Raw genomic sequence first — 21,934 nt, 5'->3', positions numbered from 1 at the left:
GCTTCAGGCAGGCGAAGAATAAGCCCGGTGTTTCTTGACGAAGAGCTTGCTCAAAAGGCAAAGTTCAAAATCCCCCCTAAATGGGCCTTCCCCTTCCCTCGCGCCAGCTGAATTTGTTGCCCAATGGTCCACTTCGCTTTGAAGTTCGAATACGTGCGAGCTGTTCTGTGAGGTCACAGCAGCTCTGCCAATGAGTGGCTCTAGTGGGAAGGGAAGAGTGGCCGGTGGCAACACTCTCTAGTAGCGAGAAAGAGAAAGGCTACCGAGGTGTTAGCCCAAATTTAGCCCACCCCCTGGAGCCAAAAGTGGGACCCAACCTAGTAAGTTGCCCCTCGCATAACAGAGAGCAGGTGTAGAAAAGGTAGCAGGAGATAGCTCCAAGGTGAGTCATGCATCCACGTCAAGCCACCCACTGCGGGAGAATGCAAAGGGAGCCAGCGTGGTGTAGTGGTTAAGAGTGGTTGTTTGGAGCAGTGGACTCTGATCTGGACAACAGGGTTTGATGCCCCACTCCTCCACATGAGCGGCAGATGCTAATCTGGTGAACTGGGTCTGTTTCCCCACTCCAACACATGAAGCCAACTGGGTGACCTTGGGCTGGTCACAGTTCTAGTAAGAGCTCTCTCAGCCCCACCTACCTCACAGGGTGTCTGTTGTGGGGAGGGCGAGAGAAGGTGATTGTAAGCCGGTTCGATTCTTCCTTAAGTGGGAGAGAAAGTCGGCATATAAAACCCAACTCTTCTTCTTATTATTCAAAGACCCCCTTCGGGCTGCCTGACCCAGAGAGAAAATGCCCAGCATCCATTTCACTTAAACCTCCACCAACAAGCAGCCGTGCAAAGACCATTCCAACCGCTCTCGAGTTGAGATTTGATAATCTGTTGCTCCGGCCCGAAGCCGTCTAAATCGAGGGGAGCGTAGCCTCAGGTGGGGGGTAGGTGGCTTCAATTTGTGCAGGGGTGGGGGAGGGGGCGGTCGTATTTGGGGTTTGGGATCAGCAGCATTGATTCCGAAGCGATGGATGGCCAGGTCTCGGGAAAGCCTGATTAAAGCTTAGCTGCCTTCTCCAAGAGATGGATTAAACTGCTATCACCTTGATTAATTTTTCAGAGGATGCCGGGGCTAAGGGGGGGGAAGGAGGGGGCGGGAGTCGGAGACAGCCTGCAGACGGATACCGCTCACATATTAAGAGGAAATTAGTGCTGCTGCGGAGCGGCATCTTACAGGTTAAGGGCACTTTGGTCCCCCTCCGATAAGCTGGCGTCTCCTGTAGCAAAATGCATTTCAGCGTCCCACCTGGATCCCTATTGGAATATTGATGTCTGTCTAATTGCAACTCCGAGGAGCGGAGGGAGGAAAGGCAGGAAATGGAGAGGCGGGTTTGGGCAAGCGGAGGAAAAATGGCTTCAGGGCTGTGGACGGCGAGATGCAATAGAAATCCACGTTCTTCAGGGGCAGCGTTGTACCCCACTGCTGGGTCCGGGGCTTCTGTTTCCCTCATCTTCTATCATCACAGTGCAGAATCCAAATATGTTTTTATTTCATTGCATTTATACACCGCTTTTCTCACCAACGGGGACCCAAAGTGGTCTACCAACATTCTCCGCTTCTCCATTTCATCCTCACAACAACCCTGTGAGGTAGGTTAGGCATGTGACTGGCCCAAGGTCACCCAGCAAGTTTCCACGGCATGGGTGGGGAGTCGAACCTGGGTCTCCCAGATCCTAGTCTGACGATACACCACACTGGCTCCCAAAACAAAAATTCTGAAAGAGGTACCAAATGTAACAACCTGAGAATTCCAGATTGTTTTTAAAGCAAGTGTCTAGTCCTTAAGATAGAAGAAGAAGAGTTGGTTTTTATATGCCAACTTTCTCTACCACTTAAGGAAGAATCAAACCAGCTCACAAACGCCTTCCTCTCCCCACAACAGACACCCTGTGAGGTAGGTGGAGATGAGAGAGCTGTGACTAGCCCAAGGTCACCCAGCTGGCTTCATGTGTAGGAGTGGGGAAACCAACCCGGTTCACCAGATTAGCCTCTGCCACTCATGTGGAGGAGCGGGGAATCAAACCGGGTTCCCTAGGTCAGAGTCCACTGCTCCAAGCCACCACTCTTAACCACTACACCACGCTGGCTAGTGAAGATGAGTTTGTGGGCAATGACTTGTAAAACAAAAATGACCTTGCAAACAGAGCAGACCAAAAAAATAAGCTATAGTGACCCAAATATGGGTGCTGTTCGCCCCCCTCCCCCCGCAAACTTCCATTTCCCATTTCTAAAGTTTCATTAACAAACCTCATAGCTGGCCAGAGAAATACTAGGATTAGCACACATACCTGGGTCAACTACCCGTGTTAGCTGACAAACACTTCTGCAAGACTTTGTAGGCGTATGATGCGTTGTGGGAGCAGAGCGCAAAATCACCAAGATCTGCGTCCAGAGTCACATACTGACTCCACCGTCACTTAGAGAGGGGCTGTGGCTCAGTGGAAGAGCCTCTGCTTGGAATGCAGAAGGTCCCAGGTTCAATCCCCATCATCTCCAGTTCAAAAGAACCAGGCAGCAGGTGAGGTAAAAGGCCTCAACCTGAGACCCTGGAAGGCCGCTGCCAGACTGAGTAGGCAATACTGACCTTCATGGATCTTACTCAGTATAAAGCAGCTTTGTGTGGGGTTTCTTGGACACACATGAACACATGTAGCTGCCTTCTACTGAATCAGATCCTTGGTCCATCAAAGTCAATATTGTCTACTCGGACCGACAGCGACTCTCCAGGGTCTCAGGCAGAGGTCTTTCACATCATCTCCTTGCCAAGTCCCTCTAACTGGAGATGCCGGGGATTGACCCTGGGACCTTCTGCATGCCAAGCAGAAGCTCTACCACTGAGCCACAGTCCCTCCCTATGGCTCTCCAGGGTCTCAGGCAGGGGTCTTTCACACCCCCTACTTGCCTAGTCCCTTTAACTGGAGATGCCAGGGATTGAACCTGGGACCTTCTGCATGCCAAGCAGATGCTCTACCATTGAGCCACAGCCCCTCTTCTTCCTGCTAGGCACAGAGTGCAGGCCAGGTGGGAAGAGCGAGAAAAGGGGAGGGGATCCAGGGAGGTTCCTGGACTATCTGCGAAGATGACGAACGGCAGTGATTGGGGCCTCCTTGGGCACTAAAATTAAGCAATTCTAACAAGGTGGGCATGACTGAAAGCTAATTAGTTTGAACTTAATGAACTAAAGAGCCTTCTGAGAGGGCTGCCTGTCTTTCCTCTCTCCTCCCAGACAAGAACCCATAAGGACATAAGAAAAGCCCTGCTGGATCAGACCAAGGCTCATCATGCCCAGCAATCTGTTCACCTAGTGGCCAACCAGGTGCCTATAGGAAGCCCCCAAACAAGACGACTGCAGCAGCCTTATCCTGCCTGTGTCCATAGCATGTAATATAATAGGCCTGCTTGTCTGATTCTGGAGAGAATAGGTATAAAAACACAAGAAAAGCCCTGTTGGATCAGACCATCAAGTCTAGTAGTTTGTTCACACAGTGGCCAACTAGGTGCCTCTAGGAAGCCCTCAAGCTGCACTAGCCTCATGTGACACCTCATGTGCGCGAGAGCGAGCGTGGTGTAGAAGAAGGGTTGGTTTTTATATGCCGACTTTCTCTACCATTTAAGGAGGAATCAAATGGCTTACAATCACCTTCCCTTCCCCTCTAAGGTAGGTGGGGTTGAGAAAGCTCTAAGAGAGCTGTGACTAGCCCAAGGTCACTCAGCTGGCTTCATGAGTAGGAGCGGGGAATCAAACCCGGTTCTCCAGATCAGAGACCGCCACTCCAAACCACTGCTCTTAACCACTACACCATACTAGTAGGTAGATGGGATTGAGAGAGCTCTAAGAGAGCTGTGACTAGCCCAAGGTCACCCAGATGGCTTCATGTGGACGAGTGGAAAAACCAACCTGGTTCTCCAGATCAGAGTCCGCTGCTCCAAACCACCACTCTTAACCACTACACCACACTGGTAGGTAGGTGGGGTTGAGAGAGCTCTAAGAGAGCTGTGACTAGCCCAAGGTCACCCAGATGGCTTCGTGTGGAGGAGTGGGGAAACCAACCTGGTTCACCAGATTAGCGTCCACCGCTCATGTGGAGGAGTGGGGAATCAAACCCGGTTCTCCAGATCAGAGTCCACCGCTCCAAACCACCGCTCTTAACCACTACACCATGCTGGCTCTCATGTAGTGGTTGAAGTGTCGGGCTAGGATCTGGGGAGCCCAGGTTCGAGTCCCCACTCGTGCCATGGAAGCCCGCTGGATGACCTTGGGCCTAACCGTCCTCACATGGTTGTTGCGGTAAGGATAAAATGGAGAACAGTTTAAGAGGCTTTGGGGAGAAAGGCTGGAGGGAAATAAATAAAATAAATAATGAAACTTATCTCCCGCTCTGTATTACCAGCCCTCCAGGAAGCACTTTTTAAAAGTCAGCTTTATGGGAAAGCAGACAAAACCCCAGAACTCCAAGGCTGATCATAAGTACAGTGGTGGAGAACTCTAACTAGATCAGAGAGTCCGCCTTTGGTCTTGCGTCTCTTGAAGAAAATCCTCCCCCCTCTCCCCGCCCCGGCAAACCGCTTTTGATGCAGAGGAGAGTTTCAAAAGCAGAATGTGATAAGACACGGGTTGTGTGCGGTACCGTTCTGCTGTTTTAAGAGTTGGGGCGGGAGTGCTAAAATCTCATTAGACATGCTTCAGGCCCTTGGCATGCCCGTAGTAACTCTTTGCATTCCAGCGAGAGGTTGTTTCTCCCCCCCCCTTTTTAATTTCTACTTGGGGGAAAAAAATCCCACCCCTGAAAAAGGAAGAAAGCAAACAACGTGGAAGGAAATGAGGATCGTGCTGCTTTCGTTATTAATCTCAAGTATTGGGCAAGAAAAGGGAGCCGACACGAAACGTTTTGTGACGACGCTTTCCTCTGGGTACGAAATACTTTTTAAAGAGGCAGAAACTTAACCAGACCTAACCGAGTTTTTTTTTTTGGGGGGGGGATAGAGGGGCCAGCATAAATTAAGGGTCATTCACATTAAGGGACGCCTCTCACAGCCAGATCTGAGAAAGGAAGAATGCTTTGAGCGGTATGAAAGATGACTCGGTAGCCAGCCTCCGAGCATCCCATCCCCTCCGCCCCCTCCCCTACGGTAAACGTCAACCACCCCACACTTCAAAAACTAGAAGACATTAAACAACAGTGGGGGGGGGAAGGGTACCTACCTTTTGGGGACTCGCTTCGGGATTTCTTGTTTTCCAGAGGACATTCACTGCTACTGTTCGGGGAACAGGCTCTCCTCTTGCCTAAAACTTCATCTGGAAGGGGAAGGGGGGACGAGAAAAAGAATCAGATAAAAAAGACTGACTCTTCCCCCCCCCTTTCATCCAGAGACTTTGGAAGCATTTTGGTTCCTAGCGCGGGTGAAAGCACACACGCACACACATCCAGCTAAAGGAGGGAGGGAGGAGGGGCGGAGGGGGGGGAAGTCATCTCGAACGCTCAGATATGCTTTCCTAATCATTCAGCCCAAAGGGACACGATCGCCCGTCAACACGCTGATCAATGGCAACCATTTCCAGCCATAAATTTGGAAATCTAGTTTATTTCCTTACTGAACTGCATCGTTTGATCGGCTGCCTTTCGTCCCTCTGGTGTATCCTCGCTTTTCATGCCCTGATGCAAAACAGCTGGGGTCTTGGCGGGTGGCGGCGGTGGGGGGGGGGGAGAGGAGAGGAAACCACCCCCCACACAGAGAACTCTCTCTCTCCCTCTCTCTCTCCCTCTCTCTCAAAACGCCAAGCAATCTTCTCCCCTCTCGACTGCGTGGAAAACTCTCTGCCTCTGCATCCGTGCCGTCCGCAAAATACCTAATATACAATTACAGCATCTTCTCTTTCCCTCCCTCCCTCCCCCAGCCCTGCCCTCCTTCTCCTGGTAAAGATTTAAAATCAATATCCACCCCTAATAATGCGGGGGGGGGGGGAGGTTAAAAGAATGTTGTTGAATGCGGGTAAGAAAGGAGTGGCTGTGGGGTCATGGAAACACCACACTCTCATTTGTCAAAAAGGTGCAGCACTCCCTCCTCCCCCACCCCCCATCCCAAATACCATACTTGGGGATATCAGGCAAGGTTGTGTCTCTGTGATATGATTCCGCAAGAGCACAGAAAACCTTCCTGAGAATTTCAGCATTCGGTTACAATAAACAGAAAGCTAGCTCCTGGCTGCTGAAATTTTCGAACGTGTCGGGGCAAAGGGGTGGTGGAGGTGGTGGAGTCCCCGTCTTTGGAGGTCTTTAAGCAGAGGTTGGATAGCCATCTGTTGGGAGCACTTTGATTTTGGGATCCTGCATGGCAGGGGGTTGGACTGGATGGCCCTTGTGGTCTCTTCCAACCTTGTGTGATTTTTTGTGATTTTGGGTGCAGAATAAGGTTTCCAGCGGTTATGGGATGGGGCTTTACTGCTGTCCATTACTAGCAGCAAAGCAAGAATAAATTGGGCAAAAGGGGGAAAGCCGCAAAATGAGCGACACAAAAGAAGAGAAACGGTGCAAATGTGCATAATCTCTTTCGATCGCGGAATTGAGCTTTTCTTGCTGCAGAATATGGATTGCCTGTATGCAGATTTGCATCATTTCTCTCGGGGGTCTGCAGTGGTCTAGACTCTTGCAAACCAAACCTTCTGCTCCGCTTTTATCAGCTTTCTGGCTCCTTCTCGGTGCAACCGTTCTCCAAATTCAGAATATTTCATAACCGTTTGAACTACTACTCCCCTCCCCCCCCCACATCTTCGCCTTCACTTACAGGCCACGGACATCCCTCATATCTTATCACCGATCCCACCCGTCATTTTGCAACCCGCTCAAGGAAACTCGCTGGTCTCCAAAGTTCCGTTTCCAAACACTATTTCTTGATCTATTTACTTTGTTTAGAGTCCGCCTTTTTTGCTGAAGATGCAGGTGGGTTGCAACGATTAAAACAGTTGCCTATTCCCAGTGGCTTCCCACTTAATTCTATGGAACATACATCTGACCACAGTTGAGAGGTGGGCAGTTACAACCATCACCCCCCCCACACACACCCCAGAGGCAAGTGGGAGAGTTAGCCCCCTCCTCAAAGGCATTCCTTTCTTTTCTCCCTTGTAAAAGAATTACACACATGAAGCTGCCTTGTACTGAACCAGACCATCGGTCCATCAAAGTCCGTATTATCTACTCAGACTAGCAGCGGCTCACCAGGGTCTTTCACCTCACCTACTGCCTGGTCCAAGAGCCCCGTGGTGCAGAGTGGTAAGCTGCAGTCCTGCAGTCCAAGCTCTGCTCATGACCTGAGTTCGATCCCGACGGAAGTCAGTTTCAGGTAACCAGCTCAAGGTTGACTCAGCCTTCCATCCTACTGAGGTCGCGAAAATGAGGACCCAGCTTGCTGGGGGTAAAGTGTAGACGGATGGGGAAGGCAATGGCAAACCACCCTGAAAACATAGTCTGCCTAGTAAACTTTGGGATATGACATCACCCCATGGGTCAGTAATGACCTGGTACCTTTACTTTACTGCCCGGCTCTTTTATCTGAGCATGCCTGGGACTGAACCTGGGACCTTCTGCATACAAAGCGGAGGCTCTTCCAGCGAGCCAGGGCCCTCCCAGGAATGACTCTGATTCCCACACACTCGGGGAAATAAAATGCCGCCTGGAAGGGATTAATGATAAAGAGTATCTTCCGCTCCACACTTAGCTGGGAGAGCCAGTGTGGTGTAGTGGTTAAGAGCGGTGGTTTGGAGTGGTGGACTCTGATCTGGAGAACCGGGTTCGATTCCCCACTCCTCCACATGAGCGGCGGAGGCTAATCTGGTGAACTAGGTTGGTTTCCCCGCTCCTACACATGAAGCCAGCTGGGTGACCTTGGGCTAGTCACAGCTCTCTTAGAGCTCTCTCAGCCCCACCTACCTCACAGGGTGTCTGCTGTGGGGAGGGGAAGGGAAGGAGATTGTAAGCTGGTTTGATTCTTCCTTAAGTGGCAGAGAAAGTCGGCGTATAAAAACCAACACTTCTTCTTCTTGTATGGTATACCAGTGGACATTTCACCAAGCTCTGTAGACACTGACCAGGCAGCCCAGCGTCCAGACCCAGCCTGCAAAGGGCTTTCAAGCATTTGCGTTGCCAATTCCTTCCTGGGAACGGGCTTCTGCGCCTTTAAGGGGGCTCACAGCAAGGAGAAGCGGAGCAGGACTGAAGTGCCGTTTTGTGATGGGGGGAAACTGCCCTTCTAATGAGGCATATCCCGCGAACTGCACAAACAGACATGCGGACCCATAGCAACGGCGGGGGTGGGAGGGGAGACAAGGAGGCCATTCACGCCAAGCTACCCCACCACCACCACCCCCCTCCAGCTGAGGAGGCAGGCCACGGCGAGCAGGAAGAGCCCCTGTTGCTCCAGGCAACTCGCCGCGGCACGTGCAGGGATGGGGTGGGGGGCAGAAACTACACATCCCTAGCAACGGGCTTGCTCCCCACCCCACCCCAGCCCCGTTAAGCGAGAGGCAGCGCCGGATTCTGGGCTCCCGACAGCCAGCCAACTTCTAAAGCACAATGGCGCGGCAGGTGAAAGGCGCTCGGTGGGCTCCATGCGGCCGCACGCCGTCGCTTGGCTGCTCGGCTCTGCCCTTTGCCGGAGGGACTCGGCGAGACAAAGGGAGAGAAAGGGGAGAGGTCATGGGAATTACAGGGTGTAATTGAACAGAGGGCAGCCGGGAGGGGGGAGGAAGAAATTATTAGAGAGCAGAGTCCAGCAGGAGAAGATTAGACCGGTTCCCTTGGACTGATGCGCGATGCTCGGCCTCCAATCCCCCCTCCGCACTTGGCCGCTCCTGCTTGGCTCCCTTGTCCACGGCCCCCTCCCCCCCCAAATAAAGCCTTTTGGTTTTTTACCCCCTTTCCTCCCACAGCCCTGATGACCCTACTCCACATGGGAGGGGGTTTCCCTCCCCGTCCCTTTCCAAAAACTCCACCCCTCCTCTGCTCGTTCTCCCTTTATTTAAAACATTTTTATGCCAACTCTCGAAAGAAAGTCACTCGAGGTGGTTTACAGGGTAAAACAATAACACGTTCACTGGTTACGGTGAAAACGATTAAAAAAAAAAAGAACATAACGTAACAAGAAGATCCAGCAGAAAAGTCCTCTATAACACCAGCTGGGGAAAAAATAAACATCAGCATAAAATAGCACAGACGTGAATTCAAAGAAAAGCAGCGGCAGCCCAGATAAAATCCAGATTCGAGAGGCGCGAGGCCTTGCTCCTGACAAAGGCCTGGGGGAGATCTCTGAATGAGATTGGCAGTGCTCATTCTGGCCAACTGTTTGGAAGAGGCCAAGAGAGGCCTGCTTCCCAAAACCTCCGGCTCGGTTTAACGACAAATGCAGCTTTGCAAAGCCTCCCCCAGAGTCACATCTAAGGAGCAGCGGGGAGGGAGAGGGTCACGGCTGAGGCATCCGCTTGGCTCACCTGCAGTACGGCCATTTACGAGGAGAGGTGCGCAGACATGCCCTCTGAAATGCATTTTTACAGCCAGGTGCCGGGCCATAAAAAGGTAGTAAAAATTCATAGTACGGAAAACAAGCCCAGCTATTCCTCTTTGCGATGAAGGAAGAGGCGCAGGCTAATTCTGCATGCCACGCACACGGATTTCACACGTGGAGGCTTCTAGTTCGCTCTATGATGAAACGTATTATTCATTCAGGATAAGAAATGGTTCAGACGCAGACTCGGTGCAGATAGGGCATGATCTCGTCGGATCTCAGAAGCTAAGCAGGGCCGGCCCTGGTTAGTAATTGGATGGGAGACCACCAAGAAATACCAAGGTTGGTATGAAAGGGAAGGCAATGGCAGACCCTCTCTGTAAAGTCTCTTGAAACCTTACGGGGTCACCATAAGTCAGCTGCGACTTGACGGCACTTTACACACACACAAGGCCTTAACCAAGATGTGCAGACTCACTTCATGCCCTGGTTATCAAATGATTCAGCCATTTGCCCAGTGGAAGATGTAGCACTAACCACGGTTAATGGCGTCCCTGCCTTAACCAAGGTTAGCAAACTTGCTTCACAGCTTATATTTAATATGGGAATCCTGGTTAGCACTAACCACAGCTGACACTAAACCATAGTTAAGGTTAAAAAGGGGAGCAGAGAGGGGAATCTGTGACAAAAACTCAAGCAAGCATCAGTTGTTGAGGCCAGCTACCCACATACAAACCACGGTTTGCAGACTGAAAGGTCCATTTTAGGTTCTCTTAGTCTGGTAGAATTGTAGAGCCCTTCCCATGTGCTGGTGGTTATGATAAAGCCAAGAAAAACAAGACTGTGTTGAAAGAAGACCACGTCCTTCATCTGAGAAGTATTTTGAGATGAACTCTTCCCCCACCCCAACAGCTAGAAGCGCGCAAATAATCAAGGCAGCCCAACATTCACCCATTGAGGACGACTGAAAACATCAGAGTCTCAAACAACAACAGAGTTTCATTCCTAAATCTGCTTAAATCCAAGCAGGCTGGAATGTACTCATCTCTGTTTCATTTGTCCTTTCTGCGTGCCATCCAGAGAGCGACAGCCGCTTCCTCGGCCTGCGAGGGAATCTCAGAATAGCGTCTGCATGTAACAATTCGGCCTCAGCATCAAAACTTTACGAGCCCACAAACATTTTTGCTAGTCCTTGAGTTCACCTACACCCCTGTTAGCCACACATACACTTCGATGGGGTGGGTGGGAAAGGACTCTCATGTTCTCCCAGCTGATTCTGGGGGAGAGGCGATTGTAAGCCACTTTGAGACTCCTTACGGTAGACAAAAGCGGGGTATAAAACCGAACTCTTCTTCTTCTGATACAAGCTTTCTGGCCCGGTCACCTGGAGAGAATTTTTACGCCTCGCAGGCGGCCAGAAGCGTTGTTATCTGCAAGCCCGGGTAATCTGAGCGCGTTCAAGTGCAAAAGGGCCCCTCGCCCCTTTGTCTTATGGGGAAACTCTGCCGGCGGCACCTGGGGGGCCCTGAGCTATCGCCATGGCGACGCGCGAGGCCCACGCCGGCGGACCGCCGCGTCTTCCGCTCGCGGGCCTGACAGTTCCGCGGCGACCCTCGCCGTCTCGTTTTTTGTCAGGGCCGCGGCCTTTCAGAAGGCGGCCATTAGGAGACAGCCGTTCTCGCAGGGGAGCCGCCGGAGGAGCCGTGCCCTTCCCGTCACTTAAACGTCCGACCGGGCTCGTTCGGCCCCCACCGGCCCGTGACAGGCCTTGACAGCCAGACTCCTTAATTCCTTTTTCTTATTCCCTTAATCTGTCATCTTTATCAGGCCGGGGAAGTGCCAAGCGGCGTGCCGGAGCCCCAGCCCCGATCAATCTCCACATTACAGCTGACAGAATGGTGCTAATAACTTATTGATCTCGTGTTTGCCGAGCCCCACCGGGGCCGAAAAGGCTGCCATTGATTGGCTTGAGGGAAAAAGAACCTCTCGGCTGAGCGCGGAGCGGAAAGCCTTCAAATTGTCTTCTTCCCAAGGAGCTCAAAGACAGGGCGAGGGCGGCAAAGAGGGGGTAAAGGGGAGGGCAGGGGGAAGGGGGAGAAGTGGTTGGGTGGGGGAGAGAGAGGACATAGGGACGGAAGGAGGAAAGAGCAGGAATGCGCGTGTTTTTTTTTACAGGCGGGCTATCAGGCCTATTTGCACATCCACGTCCGAGGTGGAAAGGGCCACCACAAGGTGAGTTTTCTCTCTGAATACTAGGGTTGCGAACTTCCAGGTAATTAGCACAGAACCAAGATCGTATAACAATGTGCAATTATGTATTGAGTGCTGTGTGTGTTAAGTGCCGTCCAGTCGCTTCCGACTCATGGCGACCCTATGAATGAAAGTCCTCCAGAATATCCTATCTTTGACAGACCTGCTCAGATCCTGCAAATTGAAGGCCGTGGCTTCCTTTATTAAGTCAATCCATCTCTTGTTGGGTCTTCCTCTTTTCCTGCTGCCCTCAACTCTTTGAGTGCTACAATAATACAATTAGATACAAAAAGACTGATTTTCTTATTTCAAATATATACAAAAAGTCCTGTATAGTATGTATGAGTTCTTCAGACTTTGTTCATATATTTCATATATATTCCATATTCATTCAACAGGGTCCAATGATGGTACCAAAAAAGAGTAGAAGGAGATACAGCCGTTTCGATTCTTCAACAGTCCCACTTCCAATGTTAAATCTCAGTTCTGTAGTTCTCATGTATATCTACATCCAATAAAGGATTCCAATATCAGGACAATTAACAATTTCCCAGAGGGGTATAATTGTAATAAAGTTATTTCTCCACCTTGGTATAACAAAAAAGTTGACCAGGTCCAACAGGGGTACAAAGTGTATGGAATATATAATTGTATTATTGTAGCACTCAATACATAATTGAACATTGTTATACGATCTTGGTTCTGTGCTAATTTCCAAACCTCTTGGTATGAGTACAGAGGTGTTTGTTTCCAACTTCCAGGTAATAGCTGGAGATCTCCTGCTAAAACAACTGATCTCCAGTCGATAAGAGATCAGTTCACCTGGAGAAAATGGACGCCTCGGCAATTGGACTCTATGGCATTGAAGCCCTCCCCTCTCCAAACCCCGCCCTCCTCAGGCTCCACCCCCAAAATCTCCCGCTGGTGGCAAAGAGGGACTTGGCAAACCTACCGAATACAGGCAGCGAAGCAATCTTGTCCAACTTTTTTGCTTCTTGGCAATTCTCAGAGTGCGCTACATGGAAGAGCTTGCGCGTGTTGACAACACGTTAACTGTTATCCAGCAGGGACAGAGAACATTTTAAGCAACAGCTACTGCAAGAAGATCTGGGCAAGAAAGTATACGCCTGAAACCCGAAATCAAGACTTTGGAATTCAACTGAGGAAGTGTATCACACGAAACGGTTTGATGTGGCTCTGGAGCAGAGTGTCCGTCTTGTTGGCATTTTTTGGACTCTCCACACAAGACTGACTTATGAGATTATAGGCAATACTCCATATAGCTAAAAGCCATTGATGATCTGCATTGATAATTTTGTATATTTAGATAGTTAATATAGGTATAAGTACACTGGGTGTGGAGAAACACAGGTGTTTTTGCTTTACATTCCATGTTAGATGTTGTTAAGAATATATATGTTGTATTACCATTAAAGTTGAATGCTTTATATACTATAGAGTGGCCATACTATGCGAGCTGGTTTGCTTGCAACAACATGGAGTTAGCACATGAATACCAGAGGGAAAGTTTCCCCATAGTGATCCTTCTATCTCAGGAAGAGTCACATGAACGGAGGGAAAAAACCATCTGTAAAGGACAGGCACCTGACCTGGACAGCCCAGGCTAGCCTTAATCTCATCAGATCTTGGAAGCTAAGCAGGATCAGCCCTGGTTAGTATTTGGACGGGAGACCAAGAAGGAAGCCCAGGCAATGGCAAAACATCTCTGAACATCTCTTGCCATGAAAACCCTATGGGGTAAGTCAGCTGTGACTTGATGGAGTTGCATAGAGAGGGGCTGTGGCTCACTGGAAGAGCCTCTGCTTGGCATGCAGAAGGTCCCAGGTTCAATCCCCGGCATCTCCAGTTATAAGGACCATAGAACCATCGAATCATAGAGTTGGAAGGGTCATCTAGTCCAACCCCCTGCACAATGCAGGAAATTCACAACTGCCAGGTAGGAAGTAATGTGAAAGACCTCTGCCTGAGACCCTGGAGAGCCGCTGCCAGTCTAAGCAGACAACGCTGACCTTGACAGACCAAGGACCCGATTCAGTATAAGCCAGCTTGGTGTGTGTGACTGTTGCATCTGCCTGGAACCCCCATCCAGAAACAGCGGCCTCCATTATTGGCTTGGAACCTCCCAACATTTTGTTTCTGGCCATGCCCCTCCCTCCATGGCAGCCATTTTTGGGTGGTGCCCATTACCCATTCTCAGAATTCCTCCAACAGGCTCAACAAGGTTGGGGACTACAGGCTCAACAAGGAGGCAATGCCGGAAGATGAAGGAGCTGGGTATGTTTAGCCTGAAGAGGAGAAGACTGAGAGGGGATATGATAACCATCTTCAAGCACTTGAAGGGCTGTTACTTAGGAGGGTGCCGAGTTGTTTTCTGTTGCCCCAGAAGGTAGGACCAGAATCAACGGGTTGAAATTAAATCAAAAGAGTTTCCATCTAGACATTAGGAAGCATTTTCTAACAGTTAGAGCAGTTCCTCGGTGGAACAGTCTTCCTCGGGAGATGGTGAGCTCTCCTTCCCTGGAGGTTTTCAAGCAGAGGCTAGATGGCCATCTGTCAGCAATGCTGATTCTATGACCTTAGGCAGATGATGAGAGGGAGGGCATCTTGGCCATCTTCTGGGCATGGAGTAGGGGTCACTGGGGGTGTTGGGGGGGAGGTAGTTGTGAATTTCCTGCCTTGTGCAGGGGGTTGGACTAGATGACCCTGGTGGTCCCTTCCAACTCAATGATTCTATGATGCGGTGAGAGACAGAAGCGTGAACGTGGAACAACCCCGTAAGGTTCAGAAAGAGAACAGGACACAAATCGAAAAGTGGAGAAACCAGGAAGAAAAAGGATAGAAATGCAAGCAAGTGAGAAATTGAAAAAGGGGGTAATTTGCACGGGAAAGTCTCCCCCGAGTTCCTAATTGGTTGGGCTCTCCCCCCACCCACCCTGGGATGCAGCTGCTCCCCAGCCAATTAGTTTCCCACTGCTAGAAAGAGCACCGCATCAGCCAAACGCAGGCCTGGCAGCCGTGTTCAATACCTCGCTTTTGTGTGGGGAGGGGGGGAAGAGTCCCTGGTTAATTTATGAGCAACGGCGTCGCTGTGCGCTTAACCCTTGCACCTCCAAAGCCTTCGGCTCTGCCGCTCAGTTCCAACCCTGAGTCCCTGGGAAGGCAGCGTCTTAACTGAATAACACGAACCTCAAAATGCACACTTTGTTTCATTGGGATATTTGGAAATCTAGCAAGCGGGTTAAAACGGGACCTTTTTTTCCCCCTTGTGAGGAAGGCAAAGGGAACACAGCTTCCCTTATTGACGGAATGGCTCGTATTGCCGGAGGGGACGTGGCTCAGTGGAAGAACATCTGCTTGGCATGCAGAAGGTCCCAGGTTCAATCCCCGGCATCTCCAGTTAAAGGGACCAAGCAAGTAGGTGATGTGAAAGACCCCTGCCTGAGACTGTGGAAAGACGCTGCCGGTCTGAGTAGACAATACTGACTTGGATGGACCCAGGGTCTGGTTCAGTATAAGGCAGCTTCGTGTGTGTTCAGCTCTCCAAAGAAGCTAATTCGCTGATGACTGGAGCGTTTGGGGCAACTGGCAAAGTCCATCTGAAATAAGCACGATCGACATCTTCATCTTCGTGCAACCGCCAGCCCGGAAACATGTTTTATGTTCACAACATAAAAACTAGAATCAGCCCACATCCTGGCTTAGAGACAGAAAACTGGGACAAGGAAGCGCCCTTCAGTGGCCTTGAGTGAGCGTCTTGGCTTGGCTGATCCCACACAGAGCCACAGTCAAAGGGACAAGCATGGGAAAGCGGCCTTTGTGTGTGTGTGTGTGTTGTCAAGTCATAGCTGACTTATGGGCCATTTATGCTTGGTAATTAGCAGCGAGTTCCAGGCTGAAGTGCCCCGCATATATATTTTTTTTTAGTTTTTCACACTGAACTGTCATTTTAGACATCACTGTGAAGTCAGCGCATACCTGCTTCGCTTTTCTTAAGAGCCCCTTTAACACAACCTTTTGTATTTGTTCCGCCCCGCCTCGAAGAATACCCTCAAGGAAGCATGCAAAATCACAGCCGCGTTTTAGCTATGCAAATCGCGGTTGCTAATGGAAGGAACGAAGAAGCAGGCGAGTAGGGGGGGGTGGAATTTCTCCTTTTGCATCTGGACCGTGAATAGGCGTTTTAAAGGTCGCGTTTAAAAAAAGAACTTTGAGCGAGCATCAAAATTGACCCTGCAAAAATGGCCATGGTGACCCCATAGGGTTTTCAAGGCAAGAGACATTCAGAGATGGTTTGCCATCGCCTGCCTCCGCGTCACGACCCTGGTATTTCTTGGAGATTGCCCGCCCGAATTCTGATCAGCTTAGCCTGCTTAGCTTCTGAGATCTGATGAGACACGACCTGGACAGCGTAAAACGGTCGGCGAGGAAAACAAAGAGAACAGCTGATCGAGGAAAGGCTTTCCACACAAATAATAAGTATTTTTGTTTGACTGTCACCGACAAGCAGTAAAATATGTGACCTCTCAGGCCCAGTGCAGACATAATGTTCCTGGGGACTAGGAGAACTCTTCTCATGCTCCCTCCACCCCACTCATGAAAGGATGCTGCCCTCCCTGCCACTGTTTGGAGCTACCCATGGCACAGCGGCATGTTCATGCTAACCATCACTGGTTTTAACCATAGTTTGCAAGCCCAAATTCTAGCTCTGGTTGCACAGAGCGTAGATCTAAGCATAGATCTAAGGCTGTACCCTGGGACCAGGTCCAAATGGGAAAGGAGCAGGGAAACTCAGGCACCCTGGGGAAGGAGGGGAGTCACACCCAGCATGAGGGTCAGGTCTTAACCATGGTTAGGAAGAGCAGGAGTGAACACATGAACACATGAAGCTGCCTTATGCTGAATCAGACCCTTGGTCCATCCAAGTCAGCATTGTCTACTCAGACCAGCAGCGGCTCTCCAGGGTCTCAGGCAGAGGTCTTTCACATCACCTACTTGCCTGGTCCCTTTCAATTGGAGATGCCGGGGATTGAACCTGGGATCTTCTGCAAGCCAAGAAGATGCTCTACCACTGAGCCATGGTCACAGAATCAGCATTGCTGACAGATGGTCATCTAGCCTCGGCTTAAAAACCTCCAGGGAAGGAGAGCTCACCACCTCCCGAGGAAGCCTGTTCCACTGAGGAACTGCTCTGTTAGAAAATTCTTCCTAATATCTAGATGGAAACTCTTTTGATTTAATTTCAACCCGTTGGTTCTGGTCCGACCTTCTGGGGCAACAGAAAAACAACTCGGCACCCTCCTCTCTATGACAGCCCTTCAAGTACTTGAAGATGGTTATCATGTCCCCTTCTTAGTCTTCTCCTCTTCAGGCTAAACATACCCAGCTCCTTCAACCTTTCCTCATAGGACTTGGTCTCCAGACCCCTCACCATCTTTGTTGCCCTCCTCCGGTCACATTCCAGCTTGTCTACATCTTTCTTAAACTGCAGTGCCAAAAACTAAACACAGTACTCTAGGTGAGGTCTAACCAGAGCAGAGTAAAGCGATACCATCACTTCGCGTGATCTGGACACTATACTTCTGTTGATGCTTCTGAGATGCCGGGGATTGAACCTGGGATCTTCTGCAAGCCAAGCAGATGCTCTACCACTGAGCCACAGTGGTTCAGAAGAGCAGCCTAAGACATGTTTCAAGCACAGTGCCAAGGAGCACTTTTCATTTCCCCACCAAAACACACACAAATCTGTTTGCAGCAAGTTTTTTTTTGGGGGGGGGGATATCCTGCCTCCCCCCCCCCCCAGCACCGATCAATACAAACTCAGACATCACGTTGCAGGCAGCCCATGTCAGATTCCAGACTCCCGTCATGGAGGGACTTCACCACATCAACAATATACATTTTTCGGCGTTCTAGCAACACTGAATCACACTTGGATGGAGAGGTGAAGGAGTCACCCAGAGCAATGGTTTTACTTTTGCTAACAGCCTGATCTGGTACATTCTCCAGATCTTTCTTGGCCAATTTTTCCTCCCTCAATAGATAAAAAAAACCTTTCTCCACTAAGGAAAACCTCATTGGCGTTGATATGAACTAGGATTACATCCAGTGTTGGAGACCCCCCATTCGTTTACTGGTTAGGCAAATCTTTTCCCGTCAGTGGTTTGTGCCAAGGGTTTTAACACTGTTTTGAACCAAAATTGTCGATTCAGAAGACCTTGAACCAAGTGTGTTCACAAGGTAGCAAAGCTTAGGCAGATCATGAGAGAGAGGGCACCTTGGCCATCTTCTGGGCATGGAGTAGGGGGTCACTGGGGATGTGGGGGGTAGTTGTGAATTTCCTGCATTGTGCAGGGGGTTGGACTAGATGGCCCTGGTGGTCCCTTCCAACCCCATGATTCTATGAGTCCAATTGCCTAAGCGGCCATTTTCTCCGGGTGAACTAATCCCTATCAGCTGGATCGGTTTGCCAGGTCCCTCTTCGCCACCAGTGGGAGGTTTTTGGGGTGGAGCCTGAGGAGGGCGGGGTTTGGGGAGGGGAGGGACTTCAATGCCATAGAGTCAGCAATGCTGATTCTATGACCTTAGGCGGTTCGTGAGAGGGAGGGCATCTTGGCCACGTTCTGGGCATGGAGTAGGGGTTACTGGAGGTGTGTGGGGGAGGTAGTTGTGAATTTCCTGCATTGTGCAGGGGGTTGGACTAGATGACCCTGGTGGTCCCTTCCATCTCTATGATTCTACGTCCCGACCCAATCAGTGATCATATATTGCAGGGGGTGATGCCACAGCACCGTGTAGCCAATCAGGCTTGGCTGCCGGACAACCTCCACTGGGGGCACTTTCACACAGCCCAAATAATGCACTTTCAATCCACTTTCACTGCACCTTAACGATAGTTTGCAAGTGGATTTAGCCAGTTCACACAGTAAAATCCACCTTCAAAGTGCATTGAAAGTGGATTGAAAGTGCATTATTTGGGCTGTGTGGAAGTGCCGTGGGAGTGGGGGACCATTTAAACAAGCAAGCAGCTGTTTTTCAATACGAGCCCCCCTGCCTCCAATAACAACCCCCCCCCCAAAAAAAAGACAGAGAAGAGAGGCATTGCTGGGCGATGTCAAAAGCGGTTGCGGAAAACAGCCCGTGGCTTTGGATCAGCCCTAGAAAGAACTGAGACACCCTGGATAGCGCATCCCCGCAGACGTGCAAGAGATTTCCTTCTGACAGGCCCCTCCGCATCAGCTCCCACTCTCCCTCCTCCGCCTCCTCTGCCGCCACCGCCGCCAACCGCCCGTCTCGCTTCTGCATGCCCCGGCAGAGTGAATTAGCCAAACTGGATAGAAGGGATTGGATTTGTTTACAGACACGCAGCGCGCTTCTCGGGGAGGCTCTAAAGCTCTGTTTGATGTGCAAACCGCCGGCTTTGCCGCCATGCTTTTGTCAGGCGGCCCCAGCTCCTCCGCTCATCCCTTTGTGCGTCGCTCTCAATTAAGATTAAAAAAGGGGCCTTATGCCATCCTCCTGCCTCTCGCACACGGAGAAAATCCCTTTTGTGGCGAGAAAGACAGCGGCACCTTCCTGTTTATCTGATCCCCTGGTGCGGGGAGTGGGGGAAGAATAAAGGTGCTTCGATTCCCGCTCCAAATCCTGCTATGAGAGGGAGGGGGAGTTTCTGCAATGGGAATTCACAAGATTTACTCTCCCCCCCCCTCCGGATTTCAAGTTTTGTTTTGCATTTTTCCAGCGGTGACTCCTGGGGAGACTATACAGAGAGAAAAAGAAGAGCCAGACAATAGACAGGGGTGGCCCTCGCATGCAAAAGAGAAGGACAGGGTTTGGGGGCCAGGCTAGAGAAAGATCCTTCTCAGACGCCAATAGCTACGACCCTCCTAGTTACTATTAAACCCTCCACAAAACAACCCTCCTAGTTACTATTATACTCTCCACAAATAATCCCTGACTTTCCAGAGCTTTGCATACTGTCATGAGGGACAAAAATTTGGTAATATTTTAAAGACTGGAACCCCACCCCCCATTCTTAGCCTTCTATGGGTTAAAAGTCAGTGTTTGCGCCAGACATAAAATCATAGAGTTGGAAGGGACCACCGGGGTCATCTAGTCCAACCTCCTGCACAATGCAGGAAACTACCCCCCCACACACACACACACCAGTGACCCATACTCCATGCCCAGAAGATGGCCAAGGTGCCCTCCCTCTCATCATCTGCCTAAGGTCACAGCATCAGCATTGCTGACAGATGGCCATCTAGCCTCTGCTTAAAAACCTCCAGGGAAGGAGAGCTCACCACCTCCCAAGGAAGCCTGTTCCACCGAGGAACCGCTCTAACTGTTAGAAAGTTCTTCCTAATGTCTACACATCGTATTCCACAAACTGCAAGTTTTGAGATTTGACGCCCACGCTCCAGGCGTTTTTGCCTTAAGAACCATAGGCAAGGGACCCATTCCATTTGACGACAAACACATAAACAACTAGAACATTTCTACCACACACCCTTCGCTAAAAATCCCAGGCGACAGATGGTTTTAATTCATGCATGAGTAGAATTTTCTTTCGCTCCTGCCCCATGTGCAGAACCGGCCTCGGCTGCTTGGAAAGTGGGGGGGGGGGGAAGCTGAGAGTTCGACAAAAGCTAAATCCATAGAATCCAAGAATCAAAGAGTTGGGAGGGGCATACAGGCCATCTAGTCCAACCCCCTGCTCAATGCAGGATCAGCCTTGTGCATCCCTAACAAGATCAGCCTGTTTTCCAGCCGCTGCTTGAAGACTGCCAGTGAAGGGGACCTCACTACCTCCTGAGGTTGCCGATTCCATTGTCGGACAACCCTGGCAGCAATCTCTACCCCTCAACCACCATCCACTGAATCCCCTCAAGCTCCCCCCTGGAATTAGGAAATTCCAAACCTCCTCTGCTTCTTACAAGTGGCAACAGTCGTCGAAACCTCTGCAGCAACCTTGCTATGCATTACTGTTAACTGGACAGCACTCAAGTGCATTGAAGTGCGTTATACGGCAATTTGCTTAATTCTCAGTAGCTCAAACTACTGCTTTGCATCACTTCTGTACGGCACCCTCTGCTCAAAATAACAAAACGTGTGCCAGGCCCTCTCCCAACACTACTGAAAAATTGAGCTGGGGGAAGGACAAAACGTCTACCCCCCCCCCAAAAAAAATATCCCGTACGCAAGAGCAGTGTAACAGTGCCGCTCCTTCCCCCAAATGCAAGGCGCAAAGCTATCTCCGTGTTCTCGCAGAAAGCCAAGCAGAGCTCCGTCGATAATTATAATAAATCTTCCGGTGCCGGGCAGAGAGAGGGGTCCGGCCCACGCAGCCCTGCTCCATGATTAAGAGATCCCGGTAATACCTTACGGCCCCCGGTGGGCAGGGCGAGATACAGCCAGCATTGCATCAAACACGTTAAGAATATCTCAATCATTAAGCGGCAACCGGCGGCAGCTCCGAAAGCGATCGATGGGGCAATTAGATTTTATCAGCGCCTGCCCTTCGGCCTCCTCGCTTGCCTGCACCGGCTAGGCAAAAGGCCAAGTTGTACCTGCCTCGCTGGGGGGCCATCTGCCGCTGAAAAAAAGAAAAGCCTGTGTGTGTGTGTGTGTGTGTGTGTGTGTGTGTTTAGACTAATGGGTGGGGGTTGACGACGCCAAAGACAATCAAACGTGAAAGTGATCTCAGCGGCTGTCGCCGGCCACCTGAACCAATGCAGAAAATGACTGTTAAGGCCGCATCAACATGTGCATGCCCCATACATTGGAAAATCGCTGAAGACTTTGGTCCTGTTTATTTATTGCACCACGCAGGCTGAACAGGCCCATAAGAACTGCCTCACGGGATTACAGCATGTGATCCATCTAGTGAGGGATTTGGTTTCCAACAGCAAAGAAGGAGGAGGAGGAGAAGGAGGAGGAGGAGAAGAAGAAGCAGGAGGAGAAGGAGGAGAAGAAGCAGGAGAAGGAGAAGAGGAGGAGGAGGAGTTGGTTTTTATACCCCGATTTTCTCTACCTTTAAGGAAATTCAAGCTGGCTTACATCACCTTCCCTGCCTCTCCCTACAACAGGCCCCTTGTGAGGTAGGTGGGGCTGAGATGAT

The 21,934-nt window shown here is 50.4% G+C and overlaps 1 protein-coding gene across 2 annotated transcripts in view; it reads right to left on the bottom strand.

The window, feature by feature from the left end:
- SAMD11 (sterile alpha motif domain containing 11) overlaps positions 1-21,934 on the bottom strand; it is a 155,317-nt gene that overhangs the window by 50,124 nt on the left and 83,259 nt on the right. For both annotated transcript variants that reach the window (XM_056864962.1, XM_056864963.1), the window contains one exon: positions 5,255-5,347. In XM_056864962.1, the coding sequence (XP_056720940.1) occupies positions 5,255-5,347 (93 nt within the window). The remainder of the gene's footprint in view (positions 1-5,254; positions 5,348-21,934) is intronic.

Source organism: Euleptes europaea, chromosome 19 (assembly GCF_029931775.1).
Source record: "Euleptes europaea isolate rEulEur1 chromosome 19, rEulEur1.hap1, whole genome shotgun sequence".
Taxonomy (NCBI): Eukaryota; Metazoa; Chordata; class Lepidosauria; order Squamata; family Sphaerodactylidae; genus Euleptes; species Euleptes europaea.
Note: the sequence above shows the minus strand (reverse complement) of the source record. Positions and strands in the feature narration are given on the sequence as shown.